Raw genomic sequence first — 16,839 nt, 5'->3', positions numbered from 1 at the left:
TGATACTGCAACATTTACGCTGATTTATGCTGTCACGTTATAAGGGGGTTAGTTGTGGCCAAAAACTAGTTATATGTGTAAGTGACTTTGGACTCATGTTGTAAAAAATTAATACGGTGATGCATGGAGCTATAGTTGTAAAAAGTCAGATTGAAATAGCAACAGAACGGTCTATTACAAAGTTGAAGTTATTTTTGTGTGCATTTTAAATCTCTACAATGACCTTAAGATCCAATCGACCTGTGTATACTATCTTTGACAATCTACTATTATGTATTGCCTTATAATCCAATAGCATTTAAAAGTGTAGCTAGCTTGTTCTGTTTTTGCTTACAACTGCACTCATCCATCTTGTACCCACAATCTTTCAGTACAATAGAGTATTTGGTTAAAAATAACTTCCAGATTCAATCTTGTGATAGCTATGTTCCACAAATTTCCAGGGGAAGCATCACTCCAGACCCTGGCCCCCTAGCTGGAAAATTCTACATACGTGTACTCTAAATACACACTGATGGTGAGTGTATACAGTACTTGCCTTCTCAAGCCCTCTCTTCATTGTTACTGTTTGGACATTATAGTTTGAACCATGAGACTGTAAAGCACACTAGCTATACCTTAAGCCAAGCAATACACTAAATTTAGCGATCTTGTATTTTGATGAATTTACAATATAAATTTTATGAATTCGTGAATTGATGTAATCAATTAGCAAAAAACCATTAAATTGCTATTTAATGTACCGCTAAATTAAGGTATTTCAAACACAAAATTAACGGATCATGTATAGCTGGTCGATATTTCCCCTTCCTGTCCTTTATGTGAAGAATAGATTTTTAGTTACTGGCTGTGCCCTTATATGACAGCTACTATTACAACTATTCTGGAATAATAGTGTCATTTCATCATTATTATACTTAGGTGACTCACAATGCTTTGCAAGCATTGTAAATCACTTAAACAAAGTGGCATCATTTTTCAGTCAAAAAGATTACCAAATTTAATACTGAATAGGCTAAATTTTTCTGTGGGGGGCACACCCCCAGACCCCCCTAGAAAGAACATGCTCCACATGTCGAGTGTGCTTTGCACACTATAGCTATTTGTATTAACCAGTTGTCGCTTTTCTTAGCCAACCAACCATTCATGTTAGCACTCCTCCCTTCTGAAATCCTAGATCCGCCCCTGTTGACCTCCCTGTTGACCCCCCTGTTGACCCCCCTCCAATATGTACTTTATTAGCTATAAATGTGTAGTTGGTGAGGTGGCTGATTCTTATTCTTATTAGTACTTTACAGTGTCCAGCACTGAAGGTCTGACAGCAACATTGTTGTGAACTTTTTTTCTTTGGTCTCACCTTACCAAACCAGACAATGTAGTACCTCAGTTCATTTTGACTCCCCCCCCCCCCCCCCCCCCCTTTTTATAAGTCTGGATCCACCCCTGATTGGTTGCGATATTAGATTCTTTCTTCCACTAGTTGCAGTCTGGGGGCTTAATTGCGGTGGGGGGTGAGACTAACTGCCCAAATCAAATTTTAGGTAGCTGCATGAAAATTTTAATTATTTGACTTTCCTCTTTCCCTGTAGTTGTTCTCTCTTTGTTGTTCCCCTTTCCCCGTAGTTGTATTTTATTTGTTTTGGTTATAATTGTAGCATTTGTTGCCATGTGCATTTTCCATTGTATAGCTATTTCCAAGAAAAAAACATAAAAAAATTAAATCACATGAATACTAAAGATACATTAGCACCAAATTTCTTATGGGGTTTGTAGTGCGTGTACTATTTGGAACCCTATCGTCTATCTGCTTACATGTAAAACAATTATCAGTTGTTATATCCTATTACTGCATGGATCTAGTAGACCAGTACAAACCCTACAGCTGCAACATCAGGGGTTTCTGAGGTTTCTGGAAACTGGTCAAGTGCATTCAAGAATATTTTGCATTGATTTGCAAAGGCACGTGCACAAGACGTTCAGATTGAGATACTCTAATAGAGCAGTCAATCTCTCTAATAAAGCAGTAACAATATTCCGAGAAGTAGTGTAGCATGCTATGTAGCTATATTATACTTTATCAGTGGTATTAATATATAGTAGTGGACCTGGGCAGTCATTCTCAGCAGGCATTTACTCCCTTTTGTCTTCACCTTATAAAAATCCTGGAGCCTGATGGCCCATTAAAATCATGATTTTAATTGTTTTCTCAGCCTGGCAGTAAACACAATGACTGAAAATGCTATCTTCAAGGGATTTTATTAAAGATTTTGCATTTCCATTGCATACAGTTCTGTAGTATGATGTATACATAGAAGCGGCATCATCATGATGTGTATCGTTCTGAAGGTGTATATAACAAAAGTTATTGAATGATGAAGTTTTAAATGGTTACAGGTGGACATATATAGAATCATTGGAATGTCAGTGTATATACCCAATAACAAGTTATCTGTACAATACCACTACATAGATTTGATCTGCATTGCAAGCATTATTGCTTGATTTATAACGTAAAGACAGAGGGATTTCAATAATTTTTATGTCCACTTGTAACCAATTTAAACTTCATGGTGCATCATTCAATAACTTTATAGATATATACCTTCAACAAATACACATCAGGATGATCCTTGTGCATCATACTACAGAACTGTGTCCATACTACAGAACTATGTGCATTGGAAATGCAAAAATTCTGGAAAACTAAAGCATTTTGGAAAACTTAATTACCTTTCAGGCTGACTTGTTTCATATAGCATTTTAATGAGCCGCCATGTTACTGTTGCAAGTTTCCTATATACTGGTCTAATACCTTTAAACTAATATTGTGTGTCATGTAAACAAATAGTTTTATTGACATACCTCCCTTCTAAAATGACTTGGTCCTATGACAACTTTGAAAAATTCAAGACAAGGTGGTGACTTATATACAGCCTTACCCCGAACCTTAATCATAATCATAATATACTCAAATAGGGCAGTCAAGTGTTAATAAATAGCTAGTCACCTCTTCAGTTTTTGCTACACTATCTGACAGGAAACAAATATTGTATGCATGGTCTTAGCTAAATGGTAATGGTGAAAATGGACATTTGGGTACTGACAAGGTTACTGTGAGTTAAAGTATAAATCGCAATCATTTTTCTGTAAGTCTTAGGATTTATTTTTCACAAAGTGACAGTCATGAGTTCAACTATATACAGGGGCGTCAGCATAAAAGTGAAAGTGGTAAGGCTCAGCATATTGCACATTTTGAGATGCTATTTGGAGGCACTCTGTGGGCTGTAGTACTGTGTACAAGGTGCTAGCTAGTTAGTTAGCTATACTACCTGACAGATGTTCAACAATGAAATTAAACTGGAGACTGACTAAAATCTATACTGTTTAATCCTTAAACCTTATCATTCGAGTTTATTAATTAAGAGATAAACTACAAGGAATGTTTCCAAAGCAGCTACATACAAAGAGAAACAAAGCCAAAACTAGTATAATAGTAATTATTTTAGAGGCACTTAGTATGGATGAACTCGACATGAAGCTGTTCTGAGAGAAAGACAAGTTAGATAAGTGTTGTTTTTATCCATAGTTGCCATTAAATAAATAATGCTAAGTATTGCATTTTAGTTTTGGCCTAATCAAGTTAAAATTTTTTTTTTAATTTCACGCAGCAAAAAAATGCGCACCTACCCTTGGCTATATAAGCCAAAATTACAATGTTATAGAATATAAGAATATCTTACAATAGACCACATACGAAAAGAACTTTTAAACTTGATTAGGCCAAAACTATAAAATGCAATACTTGGCATTATTTATTTAATGGCAACTATGGATAAAAACAACACTTATCTAACTTGTCTTTCTCTCAGAACAGCTTCATGTCGAGTTCATCCATACTAAGTGCCTCTAAAATAATTACTATTATACTAGTTTTGGCTTTGTTTCTCTTTGTATGTAGCTGCTTTGGAAACATTCCTTGTAGTTTATCTCTTAATTAATAAACTCGAATGATAAGGTTTAAGGATTAAACAGTATGATTTTAGTCAGTCTCCAGTTTAATTTCATTGTTGAACATCTGTCAGGTAGTATAGCTAACTAACTAACTAGCACCTTGTACACAGTACTACAGCCCAAAGAGTGCCTCCAAATAGCATCTCAAAATGTGCAATATGCTGAGCCTTACCACTTTCACTTTTACGCTGATGCCCCTGTATATAGCTGAACTCATGACTGTCACTCTGAAAAATAAATCCTAACACTTACAAAAAAATGATTGCGATTTATGCCATACTTTAACTAACCTTGTCAGTACCCAAATGTCCATTTTCACCATTACCATTTAGCTAAGACCATACATATAATATTTGTTTTAAAGTATTACTATGATTTAGCTTGTGCATAAAACTGCTCTACATCAAAAATTTCAGTCCTGAAACATGTAAAAATACTTATAGCTTCTGGGACCTCAGACCTTATAGATACAGTAGCTAGTAGCAATGTTGAAGACAGTTTGTAACTTTTAACATCTCCTACACTATATATGACAGGCAGAAATCTGCCATAAACATGTACAGTCTCTCTTGATATCTGTATGATTACTACAAGCTTGGTGCAGAGGACTGCTATTTATCAGTATATACTGACGTACTACATGCAGACACACAAAGTATGGACCCACGTAGCTACAGTATTACAAAACACAGGAAGTGTGATGGAAATCACTGTAGTTATGCATAACCACAGCCAAAACACATGTAAAGTTAGCCATGCATTTCACCATTAGCTACGTCCTTTTCTTGATCATAACTATAAAATTACATTTCTTTTTGTTGGTCACACTCTTTTCAAATACATAGCAAATAAGTGATCAAGACACACAGTAGTGCACTGCTCCCTTCTCCAATTTTTACGCTGCCCCTCCACTTTCAGTATCACACATACCGGAGACAAAATTAATAAAAATAATGTTTTACACTGAGTAGACTGACCATAATGCTGACCACCATGTGTAGGCATGGTAGGACAAAGTGAAACATTTCAACTATACTATAAGTAATATAGATTGTAGATAATTATAGTTATTAATGTTTGTATCAACTGTATACACTTCATTCATTGCTGTTGGTTGTGGGCTAACAACTGCTGTAGGCCTAGTACATTCATGGTGACCTCCTTGGGTTGTAAGAATATAGTGTCTCCTAGCAACCAAGTGGTAGTTATTATTAGCAGTACAACTATAAACCAAAACTGTGGTAAACTAGGCTCCATCCCTAGGACATTGTGTCTGAGCAAAATGATTAATTTATAGTCAGCTAATGTCCAGCGATCAACTGTCTTGTCTCTGCTACAAACCAAATCTGAACAAGGCCACTTTATGCATTCATGAAATATGAGCCCTCTTAATTTCTTCGTTTTGGGGGTTTACATTTTCCTTCTTTTTGTACATTGCAAAGAACTATTATAAGGCAAATCTGTAGCTTGATTGTATTGAAATTTGCTTCCTTCAAGGACATTTTAAAGCTAATTCTTGCACTAAGTTTGGTGCAAATCTGATGAATTTCACAGATGAATATTTAAAGACCACTTGTGGTTGATGATCGGATTCGGACTGTGCTTAGGTCAATCATCATGGCTCAAAGATTTAAAATAAATAACATTGACAGAGTTACAGGGAGAAAACCAATCTGGTATAGAATCATGAGGCTAAACACTCTTGAGAGAAAAGAAAAACTGTTGAGAAAAACTGCCCAGGATTTGAATCAGAGACATCAGTGTACCCATTTCCCAAACCCTTTACCAACATGCAATGTAAATAATCATACTTTGGTTTAAATTTCTTTTACTGCAATCTGCCATAGCTTTTTATGTTATATTATATTTGCAGCAATGTACATAATAGCTATTAAGCAGCAATGCACAAGTTATTTAAACCTCAAGCAACATCAAGAGTGAGATCTACTTTTTTCACTGTACGAGCCACCAATGACTGGAACAGTTTACCCAATCACATAGTTAATGCACCCACAGTCCCACACTTGATGATTTTAAAAATTTTCTCGACAGTAGCTGGTCTACTTTATTGTATGATTATTAATTAGTTAATTATTTTTTATACAAGTTTTTTTGCAAATTTGTTAAATTGTTTTTGTACAGATCAGGCTTTACAGGCTCCTTAAGCCTTCTTCACCTGTAACACAAATACTAATACTAATACTAATATGTGCATACATATGCATGCACCTGTTACTACCTACAGCTTAGTACCACACATGCTATGCATGCATGTATAATAGAATTGTGTGCACAATTGTAGACAACAACTTTTCATAGAGAACTGAACCTAACCTTTAACACGTGAATTAGATTAGTGGCTACACAAATTGAAGATGTTCTTGGTATTCTTATCTAAAATAATGTAGCTATATGTGATATCTATATAATTATGTGACTCAGTCTGCAAAAAGAGGCCTTATTACCTTTCCAAATTGTGAAGTTTGACTAATCATAACTCCTCATGTTTTCAACCTATCACTTTTATATTACACCAAACCATAGTGCTATGTTAGGGGTATAAGGGTACTAAATTTCAGGGTGATACCACATTCCCAAGTCAAGTTACAGGTTGCCAAGTACATGCAATTGAAAAGACTATAAGACCCTTTTTTGCAGACCGGATCACATATATAATTATAATGACCACCCTTGTGTTCCTACTTTTCTGTGATCCCAAACCTTAATTTACTTGTCTATTTACACAAACTTTTATATTTGTAACTTAATTATGACTGGTGAACCTGTGCACACTGCATTAAAAGAAAGAATGATGCCAGAGTTAATGTTCAGTTTCGTCTTAATGCATGCCTATTTTCTCACTCGAAAGTGAAGCAGCCATGCTTTCAGCTATGTTAATACACTCAACCTGTTACACAGCATTGCAAGATGGAGAAGTGCCTTTGCAATCAATCCATGACATCCTGGAAAATGTGGACAATCCCTATAAACATAGGGTAGCCATCCTGTGCTACCATGAATCAACACCTTGGGCTAAAAGAAATGGGACATAAAGGTAGGTCCATGATGCATCATAGTGTAGTGTGCATCAGCGTTGAAACCGGGTCGGGTCATCCGGGTCAACCGGGTCACATTTTCTCCGGGTCATCCGGGTCTGACCCGGATTGGATCACGTGAGAAACGAAATTGATCGTTTAACGACGTGGAACCTATAAACGCTAGTCGCGTAGCTCTTTCGTGAGCCACGCCCACTTATCGCGTTACAAACATACGCTCAGCCACGCCCATTTATTAGTAAGTGCAGTCTGTAGCATGAAACTGTGTCCGTTTCTGTCTGCAAGCTTACGTGGAGCCACGCCCACTAATCGATTAATGTATGAGTTGTATATAGTCTAGGTCTAGTCTTGCAGCAGGATAAGTGTTTTTGTGAGCCACACCCATTTTTAATATATTGGGAAATTGCAATACTAAGTATGTATGAAGCCACACCCAATTGCTGTCTGTAAACTCACAGTAGCTACGTGGAACCAAACCCACTGACTGATTTTAAATTATAAACTTACCGGCTTAGTTATCACATAACTACTCGTTTACTCAACACGAATCGAACGCTCAAAACGTAGTCTCGCTCGCTCGAGAATACCCGAAACATAGCTCTTATCGCGCGCCTCGGCTTAATTTAATCCGGGTCACATCCGGGTCAAATCCGGGTCTGACCCAGATTGCTATCCGGGTCAGTGGGTCATCCGGGTCAGCAGTAGTGACCCGGTTTCAACGCTGGTGTGCATACATACTGCGGTATAATACACCTAAAAGGCACCTCTTGAACTGAAACAACATTGAATAAGCCGATAGCATTAGCTGTTCAAGTCATGCTAATCTGAAGCAGGCAGACAGGCAGGCATGCATGCACAGGCAGTGATTGCTTTTCAGCTCCTTAGGTGTGTATAGGCTCCTTGGCCTTCAATGTTTTATAGCCCCTCTCTTTTCTGCCAATGAGGGAGTTACTGAATTTGAAACCATTCTGTTACGTATGTTATCATAGGGAATTTATTATGCAATAATGACTACGTATATATCCAACAAAGGAAAATATTCCTACAAAACTATCAAATTGTTTTTTATGTTGTTTTAAGTATAACTACAATGACAAGAATAATGATAAAGACAATAAAAGCAATAGCAATGAAACCTAGTGACAATCGAGCATGTCTACTGCCACCTTCATTGTCTCCTGAGTTGTAACTTGCATAACTCTATGACAAAATATAATATGTAGAACATTATAGAAAACTCTTTTTGATTACATGCTATACAAGCTTTACATTTCATTCGTTTTTTGCATGTATATACACTACGTAGTAATTGCCCAATTTATTAATATGTAACTACCAGCATTTATTTACAGCCATCATTTTTTCACTTCCATATTGGCCAAACCTCATGCAATTTATGAGCGATATAGCCAAAGGTATTTCCATATATACGTATGCAATTCTCATTGACATTATATGTACTTGATTTAGTCAAATGCAATAATTATTTTGTGTGCGTACTTACCATTAATGAACAAATCATTGCAGGAATTGCAAAAAGCAATGATGGTGGAGAACATATGCTCAACACCACACATGAAATAGAACACAACAGATAGGTTTTCCATATATAATCTGCACCTGCGACTGATTGGCTTGCAGCCACAATGAAATGTGGTTGTTGTTGCACTACCACCTACATGGTGAAAACAGTAAACACAAGCCATTAGCTTGCTGTACATGCAAAGAATTGCTAAGTGGGAATTTTAATAAAGGGATAGAAATGTTCAGGGAATTTTATCAGATTCAGTTACAAGCTCAAAAAAATCATTTTTTGGCTGACATGTTGGAATACCATAAAGTTTTACACTTTCAAAAATCTTGCAGTTACATACGTACGTACGTGTACATACATTTATACACTTAAAGTGACATATTTCAATTTTAGTAGTTATATAATAAAATCACTGTATATAATTATGGCTAGTTTGCGTGTAAATATGCAATACACAGACCACAGGCATTGCTTGTGACTGATCAATTTTAAGTGCATCATAGGCTGGTGGTGGTGACAGAAGAGGTTGGCAATCTGACAGTACAAGGTTGACATCTTCAGTTGGATAAACCATCTGCTGTCCAGAATTTGACTGCTGACCAGAACTATGTTGCTGTGAATGCATTGAAGGAGAAGCACCTGTATGAATAGTACAAGTAACAGCATATAATATGGTTAGCTATTACACTTTATGCAAAAGAAACATTTTGTATATTATGTTCAGGCAGGTAGATAGCATGAACACAAGGATTGGGAACAAGGTACTTAGCACAAATCGAATGTGTCTGTTATATACCAACACTTGCACTGAGAACCCACTGCAAACACAGCAATTCCCTGGCAACATAAAGGGAAGGCCACCACACATGAAACACAAATAGATTGTATGTAGCACGGCCTACTGGCTGATTATATTTCTATAATAACGAGTAGCAGGAGTGACTCAATGAGCTCCTGCTAGTAGACACCAAATTAAAACTGTGTACACTGTATGTTTATAATGTATAACTACACTACTTTCAGGAGTTTGAAGTAATAATGAACATTTGCCACTGCTTCACCAGCCACAATTATACATTTAGATCCTGTATCAACTCTAACTGTACAAGTAGAATTAGGAAGTTTAAGTTCAATTAGGGGAGGTTGCCCACACCTGCAAATATACTAGTGGACACTTAGTCCTTACTTCAGCCCATACCCAAGATTAAAGTAGGGATTAGATGTTCTATCTGAAGGTGTAGCAATGAGATTTGGCTGATTCATTGTTGCTTTGGATGCAGTTCATTTTTGGGCCAAATCTCTGGAATAGCATAATGGGTATTATTAGATCTACATAGTAAAAGCCTTCCCATCCATGATTTCTGCTGAACTGGAATTGGTTAAAGGCATTTTTAGCTATATAGTCGCTGCCAGCAATTTGTCATTAATGGACAGTCTTCGTTACGGCTTCTGGTTACCTCAAGGGCTCAGTCCTGGACCCTCTTCTCTTCCTTACTTTACATTACTGATATTTTTCCACTGCATGTTATATCTCAATCACACTATTTGTTAATGATGTCACTATATATCTACAAGGAAATATCCTCTCCTGATGATATTAAATTGTTTAAACTTGCTGGATCTGTCAAGCATACGTAGCTCAGTGGGCAAAGAAATGGTCTAAATCCACTTAAATATGACAGCATTGTGATTTCCAACAAATGTTCCCCAACTTTACCTTCATACTATCTGTCATCCTGTTGTATGATACCTTGGCATTCTTATTGACTTAAAGCTCATTTATATTTCAGCTAGGTTGCTCAACTTCTTCGTCACTGTCTGTACAATGGTTTAAATCTACTGCTTATACAGATGCATTGTGACATTGTCCACGCTGTACTAGAGTATGTTGGCATCCTCATACTGCCAAAACATTAATATGTTAGAATTTGTACATGTACAGCAAAGAACTGCCCATTGGACTTCTAACAGCAGATGGATTCCTTCATCCTACTGTTAGAGCAAGTCTTTATTGACTGTATTCAAGGCCTACCATCCAACATCATAACTAGTACTACTAATCCATTAGCATGATATAGCCTTCATCATAGGAGCTCATTACCATTTTGTAAACATTTTCATTTGTACAAGTTCTACAAGATCTCATCCTCTATATATGTGGATGCTGCATATATCAATGATGCATACATTGTACATATTGTAGTTACCTGTACTATATGAAAGGCACCTTCCAGGTTAAAGTGATGTCTGGCAGTGAAAAAATCAAGCCCATAACCTTGTACCTAGCCATCATCAAGTTATGTTTGTCTGAAGGAATCGGACAGGCAGTTAATTAGTTAGTCAGTCAGTCAGTAAAAAATTCTGCTAATTTTTTTAATTCGTAGCAGCTTATTGGAAGCTCTTTTGATTGCTCTGAAGACACATTTGTTTTGATTTACCCTAACCAATACCGCCAAGGCACTATCAAGGTATTGTGAGGCTCAATCTTTTTTAGAGATCTGTGTTCTCTAATATACAGTACTACCACTGATACAAATTGTGGTGATAGTTTAATATACATCTTCGTGCTAAAACATGAAGATATTTATAAATAATGTCGGTTGCTGACTTCAAAACACACAGAGATGACTATTGAAGCCACAACTGCAAGATGTACATTGCAATGAACTATAGTTGAGCAGAAACCTGACTCGGTATAGCTAGATGACTAAACAGTATTGTGTCATTAATTATGTTCCACATTTGTAAAGGGGTGACAGAACATAATGTAATGTAGGAGACTGCTGCAGAGATAATCTGAGCAATATAGTGCTAGTATATCTTGGCTTGTTGTTGGCTACAAACACTGGATTATGCAAAAGTGACTTGTCAGTAGCCATGCAGTACCTCCATCCTACTTGTGGGTAACTGAACTGTTTGCAACTCATTAAAGTTGGCATCTACCTATATACTGTATACATATTATTTCTGAATGTTTTCTTGTACATGACTTCGCTATTGCGTTCCAGGAAGCTAAAGCTGACAAAGTATAGGCTGTAGATATTTGCAAATTATACAGAAGCCACATACGTTATCACATGCACAGACAGCCAAACACATACAATGCAACACATAGATAACATGTACAGTATCTATAGGCATGCATGCACACATCACATACACCCACAAACACAAAGACAAAGCCTCCCAACGTATTTCACACAGCTGTAGGAGGATTTGCTTTGTGTGTGTGTGTGTGTGCGTGTGCGTGCGCGCGCGCGCGCGTGTGTGTGTGTGTGTGTGTGTGTGTGTGCTGTAGCCCACATGAGGACTGTCCAGGTTGAACACAAAAGAGGCTGTGGAACCCAAAGTTCCACAACAACACCAACACTGCTAAGTGAAACAAGGACAGTGGGGCATTTTTCTCCAGTTGACACAAGGTACCCATTGATGTTACAGCTGGGTGGACTGCTTTCCTAGTTGATACCAGGCCATTATGCAGGGAGAAATGTGAGTAAAGTTTCTTGCTCAAGGAAGCAACAGCTGCAGCAACTTGGTTTCCTGCTTAAGGCAACAGCTATACAGCAACTTGGAATAAAACCTGGAACCTTTTGATTATCAGGCCAATTATGCTCTAGCCACTGAGTTATACTGCTTCACACACTTGTACTTGTAAGCCCATCAGTCAATGATAGCTTATTCTCGAGAAATTCTGGACAGAGTGCACTCCTTGTAATACTTTAAATGCAGTGTGCAAGGCTGTGTGAGATCATCTTGAAAATGGAAAATTTGTCCTTAAGTGTGTTTTGAACTGGCTTTGGTTGGCCATTGCAAAAGATTAAATGATGACATGGATCACTTTGACAGTGAAAAGAATGGCCACACCAAGTCTCCAACAGCACATTGCACACCAGAGTGCTGGCTACCTGTAGCTTCTCTAGTACAACTGTAGCTATATAACTGGAACCACTCACTTCTGTTTAGTGTTAAATCATCAATTCTCCAAACAAAAGTCTCTTTGGCCGTCAACCATCACTCCTCATGCACACACACGCGTGCACATGCGCACACACAACATGCACACACTTACTCACTTACTCACTCACACATACACAGGTACAACATTATACATACCAGCACACCGGCATATAGCTACCTTTATATATACCTTTAGTTGCATTCACTGTCTCATTCTGTTCAGCAATGTCTGTTTGAGTATCACTCATATTTGTGTGGATCACTGAAATTTGGTGCTGCCAAAAATGTTATTGACCACGAACAGAAGCCAACTTTAAGTGTTTCGTGTACAACACTATACAATGACATGCAAGGATGATAAATAGACATTGAGAGATATTGCTGCATTCACATTAACAATGGTACTGATAAGGACACACAACAGTGGAGTTAACATTCAATTTCAAGAAGTACACAACTTTAAATTATAGAAACTGTTTTCAAGTCATACTCAGCCAAAGAAATTACTCAGTTTTCAGTGAGCCAGAGTGGTCAATAATTAGAACAATTTACCCTATCAAGTGGTAACTGAATACTGATTCACTAAATACTTTTAAGAACAGACTAGATAATTACTGGTATGATAATGTGTATGATTGTAAATTCACACAATGCACACACTCATGCAGGATACCCTCAACAAATAATAGCTAAAAATAAAATTTTTGTTTCTATTTAATTGATTTTGTCTTACGTATGTCCTTTGTTTTTTGTAATTGTGTTGCTTTGTACTGTCACTATGTGAGTTTTAGTTTCATTTCGTATTTTCTGGGGACTATGTGCCTTGTACAGGCACTTGGCCTTTTGTGTACCCTATCATTTGTCAAAATTGATGATAATAATTAGGTGCTTTTGTACTTAAGCTTTTTAGTTCCATTATGATAAAGCTGAAATATAAACAGCTAGCCTATTACTCTTGAATTCATTGCCTTTAAACACTTAGCTATTGCATTGCATTACAATCAGTGTTGGGCAAGTTACTTTTAAAAGAAACTAGTTACATATTACATATTACTTGCAATTGAACTATTTAGATATTACCCATAAAATAAAGTAACTATAATAATATTATTACATATTATATTACTTTGTGTCCGAAACTACCACCTTATCACGTGACATGATTGCTTTGTTGGACAATGTACAAATCTTGGTTAAAAGTAAGAAGCTGGTGAATAAGCTTCATTCAGTAGGCTTCATTACTTCGTTGTGGCTAGGCGTTACTCAGTGGATTACTAACGAGATTAGTAACTTTGTTACTTGTAGTAATAATATTACGTAATATTAGATTCATTACAGTAACTATATTACTTAGGTAACGTGTTACATTTGTAAGTAAAATAACTTGAGTTATATTACCTCTTATTATAGCGTATTTCGTTATATTACATAGTTACCACAATGGCACAAAGGTTTTTTTATTATTAACCATCAAATTATGATGAACAAGGTGTATACAAAGTAAAAGCAAGTGGATCCTTGGACAACATGCGACCGCACAACTGACCGGTAATTGGGTCAGCACGCGGGCATGGCAAGGAAAAGAAAGACTATTTACACACACACATATACAAAATGTCCGACATTCCACTGGCTACAGTATTAGAACACAATTACCTTGGAATCCGTCTCCACCACAAATTATCATGGGATCCTCACATCAATTACATCTGTAACAAGGCAAATCGACTCCTTGGATTCTTAAAAAGAAATCTCCACAATGCACCATCAGAAATTAAAGAACACGTCTACAAACAATTGCTCTTACCATCATTAGAATACTGCTCAACTATCTGGGACCCCTATCATCACACCAGTATTGGTAAACTAGAAATGATTCAACACCGCGCTGCTCGTTTTGTTTTGAACAAACCCTGGCACAGATCTAACCAAAACCATGATAGCATCACAGACATGTTAACCAGTCTTGAATGGCCTACACTTCAAAACAGAAGAACAATTGCTAGACTCACCTTCTTATTCAAGATTGTCAGGAACTTACTAGCAATACCTGATCATTGCTTACCGTCACCAACTCCAGTGTCCTCCACCCATGCTCAACATCCTCTCAAGCTAACTCAATTGCAAACAAGAGTTGATGTGTACAAATACTCCTTCCTCCCTCAAACAATTATTCAATGGAACTCCCTTCAAATTCCTAACATCGACAAAATAGATCTTGAAACATTTAAGAACGCTGTAAGTAATATAATACAATGTGTGATTGTAATGCTCATTAGCGTGTTGCCCCCAGTGGGCTTTGCTAATTAACAATAATATAGAAAAATTAATTACACACACAAAAATTAATTACAAAACAGATTTAGTAAATTTAAAAGCAGTCCGTGTTGACAGTCCATTCCTTTGAGCTTCGACCAAGAATATATCCGCAGATATTGAGTAACATTACATAACTCCCAACACTGTTAACCACATACTCAGTATGCTTGTCCTAACCTGGGACTCTGTACCACTCAGGCCACTAGCTACGTACATACTTTTCGTGTTAGGCCTTGATTTGTGTACTATTGTGCAAATCTGCTGAGCACTCACAAGAAGCTTTACGAGGTGGTTATTTTATCCTAAAGTAGAACTGTGTAACATGCCATTAATTATTATATGTAATTTTATTTGATGCTGAGCCAATAACGTTTATTGGCATGCTCTCTGTTAGCCTTAGAGTGATGCCACAATTTTGTGTAGCACTTGCCTTTTGGGGTTGCATTATGATGTTCACCCCCTTTCTGCATTTTTTACCTATTATGGTTAACTAGATGGGTGGGTGTATAGGTTGCTTATGATGAGTAGTCTTAGCCAACTACTGACCTAACGTAGGCTGCACCAATACACAAGATGTTATTGTGATACCAATAAATATTGTCATGATGATGTCTTGTATTGCTTCTACCCCACTGGGTGCATTCATATGTCTATAGGGGGCTTGTGTGTATGTATGTATGTAGCTACAGGCAGATGTGTGCATGTGCACATTATGTACATATGCTTATACCATTTTGCTAATACAGGATGACATGGAAATCCTCTGTGTCCTGTCAACAGGTCATGTCTCCTCAATGGCAATGCAAATATTTTTGTAATAAAAATACACTTGCATGATGATATGCGTTTTTGTAGCACCAATCATACGTATTAGCGATATATTATGTGCATAGTTTAAAAAAAATCTCATTGCATTGCTATATAGTTTGCTTTTTAGGATCAGGTCACAGTGACACATTTGATTCAAAATGAAACAGTTACTAGTATTTTTGTCTGTTTATTACTTTTCAATGCCTATTTTTTTTCAAAGTAAGTCTTTTATTTTGGCTTTCAAGTTCCCACCTGCTTGATCATCAACTGACTGATACCTCAAGCTGGTGGGACTATTGTTCTTAAGTAATGTGAGTAAACTGCATTAACGCGGTGTGATGTTTTGATTGGGATTCACAGATACACCTTTCATCCACTCTTCTACCCATGAAGTGTACTTAGACTCGACTTATCAGCAGACTGATCTTGTAGATGCTGATTCACCAAACTTGAGAGTGTTCTCCATCCCTAAAAACTCTTTACGACAGAAGCAAAAGGCAAACAAGGAAACCCGAAATGGATGAGGCAGAAAATCTAAACGAGACCCCTCAGACTCCTCTAAGGAGAATAGCATGTAGTAGCAGTGGTGTGCTGACTTGTACGGGTCATCACTAGCACACCATATAACTTCCAAGTGGTTAGAAAAGAAAAACATTATATGTGATCATGCTTAGGTATGTAACTATGTTAACACAATTCCCAGACTTGACCATTTATTGTTTTACATATATATAGTCACTGTGCAAACACAAAGTAGTGTATATGACTTGGATATTACTAGTGAGCTGTGTTTTAGTTTATTGGATCAGTTGTATTTTGTGCATGCATGTGCCATGGCTATAGTCAGAATGAGCCCTTGCAAGTATTCAGGCAGTGTGTACCAGACTATTTTGAGTATACAATTTTAGTAAATGTACTGCAAACATACAAACATACATATTGTAACAATGTGTGTATGCGATTACGTATGTGTGTGTGTGCATGTGTGTGTATGTAGTGTGTACATGCATGGGTGTGTGTGCACTCGCATTATGTGCGTGTGTGTGTGTGCGTGTGTGTGCGTGTGTGTGTGTGTGTGCCATGTGTGTGCCATGTGTGTGTATGTAGTGTGTGCATGCATGGGTGTGTGTGCACTCGCATTATGTGCGTGCG

At 37.1% G+C, this 16,839-nt stretch overlaps 1 protein-coding gene across 6 annotated transcripts; it reads right to left on the bottom strand.

The window, feature by feature from the left end:
• Positions 1 to 8,041: 8,041 nt before the first annotated feature.
• On the bottom strand, positions 8,042 to 14,949 carry LOC136250443 (uncharacterized). 6 transcript variants are annotated; one of them, XM_066042654.1, is made up of 5 exons: positions 12,749 to 12,884; positions 9,062 to 9,240; positions 8,572 to 8,742; positions 8,204 to 8,267; positions 8,042 to 8,152 (listed from the first exon to the last, which is right to left on the bottom strand). In XM_066042654.1, exons 1-5 carry the CDS (start codon positions 12,804 to 12,806, stop codon positions 8,133 to 8,135), a joined length of 492 nt encoding a protein of 163 aa, XP_065898726.1. In that variant the 5' UTR covers positions 12,807 to 12,884; the 3' UTR covers positions 8,042 to 8,132. The 6 variants fall into 6 exon arrangements, with proteins under 6 accessions (XP_065898726.1, XP_065898724.1, XP_065898723.1 ...); XM_066042652.1 differs by lacking the exon at positions 12,749 to 12,884 and adding exons at positions 14,215 to 14,297; positions 14,366 to 14,949 and having other exon boundaries at positions 8,060 to 8,267; XM_066042651.1 differs by lacking the exon at positions 12,749 to 12,884 and adding exons at positions 14,215 to 14,310; positions 14,366 to 14,948 and having other exon boundaries at positions 8,060 to 8,267.
• Between the last annotated feature and the right edge of the window lie 1,890 nt (positions 14,950 to 16,839).

Source organism: Dysidea avara, chromosome 3, assembly GCF_963678975.1.
Source record: "Dysidea avara chromosome 3, odDysAvar1.4, whole genome shotgun sequence".
Classification (NCBI taxonomy): domain Eukaryota; kingdom Metazoa; phylum Porifera; class Demospongiae; order Dictyoceratida; family Dysideidae; genus Dysidea; species Dysidea avara.
Note: the sequence above shows the minus strand (reverse complement) of the source record. Positions and strands in the feature narration are given on the sequence as shown.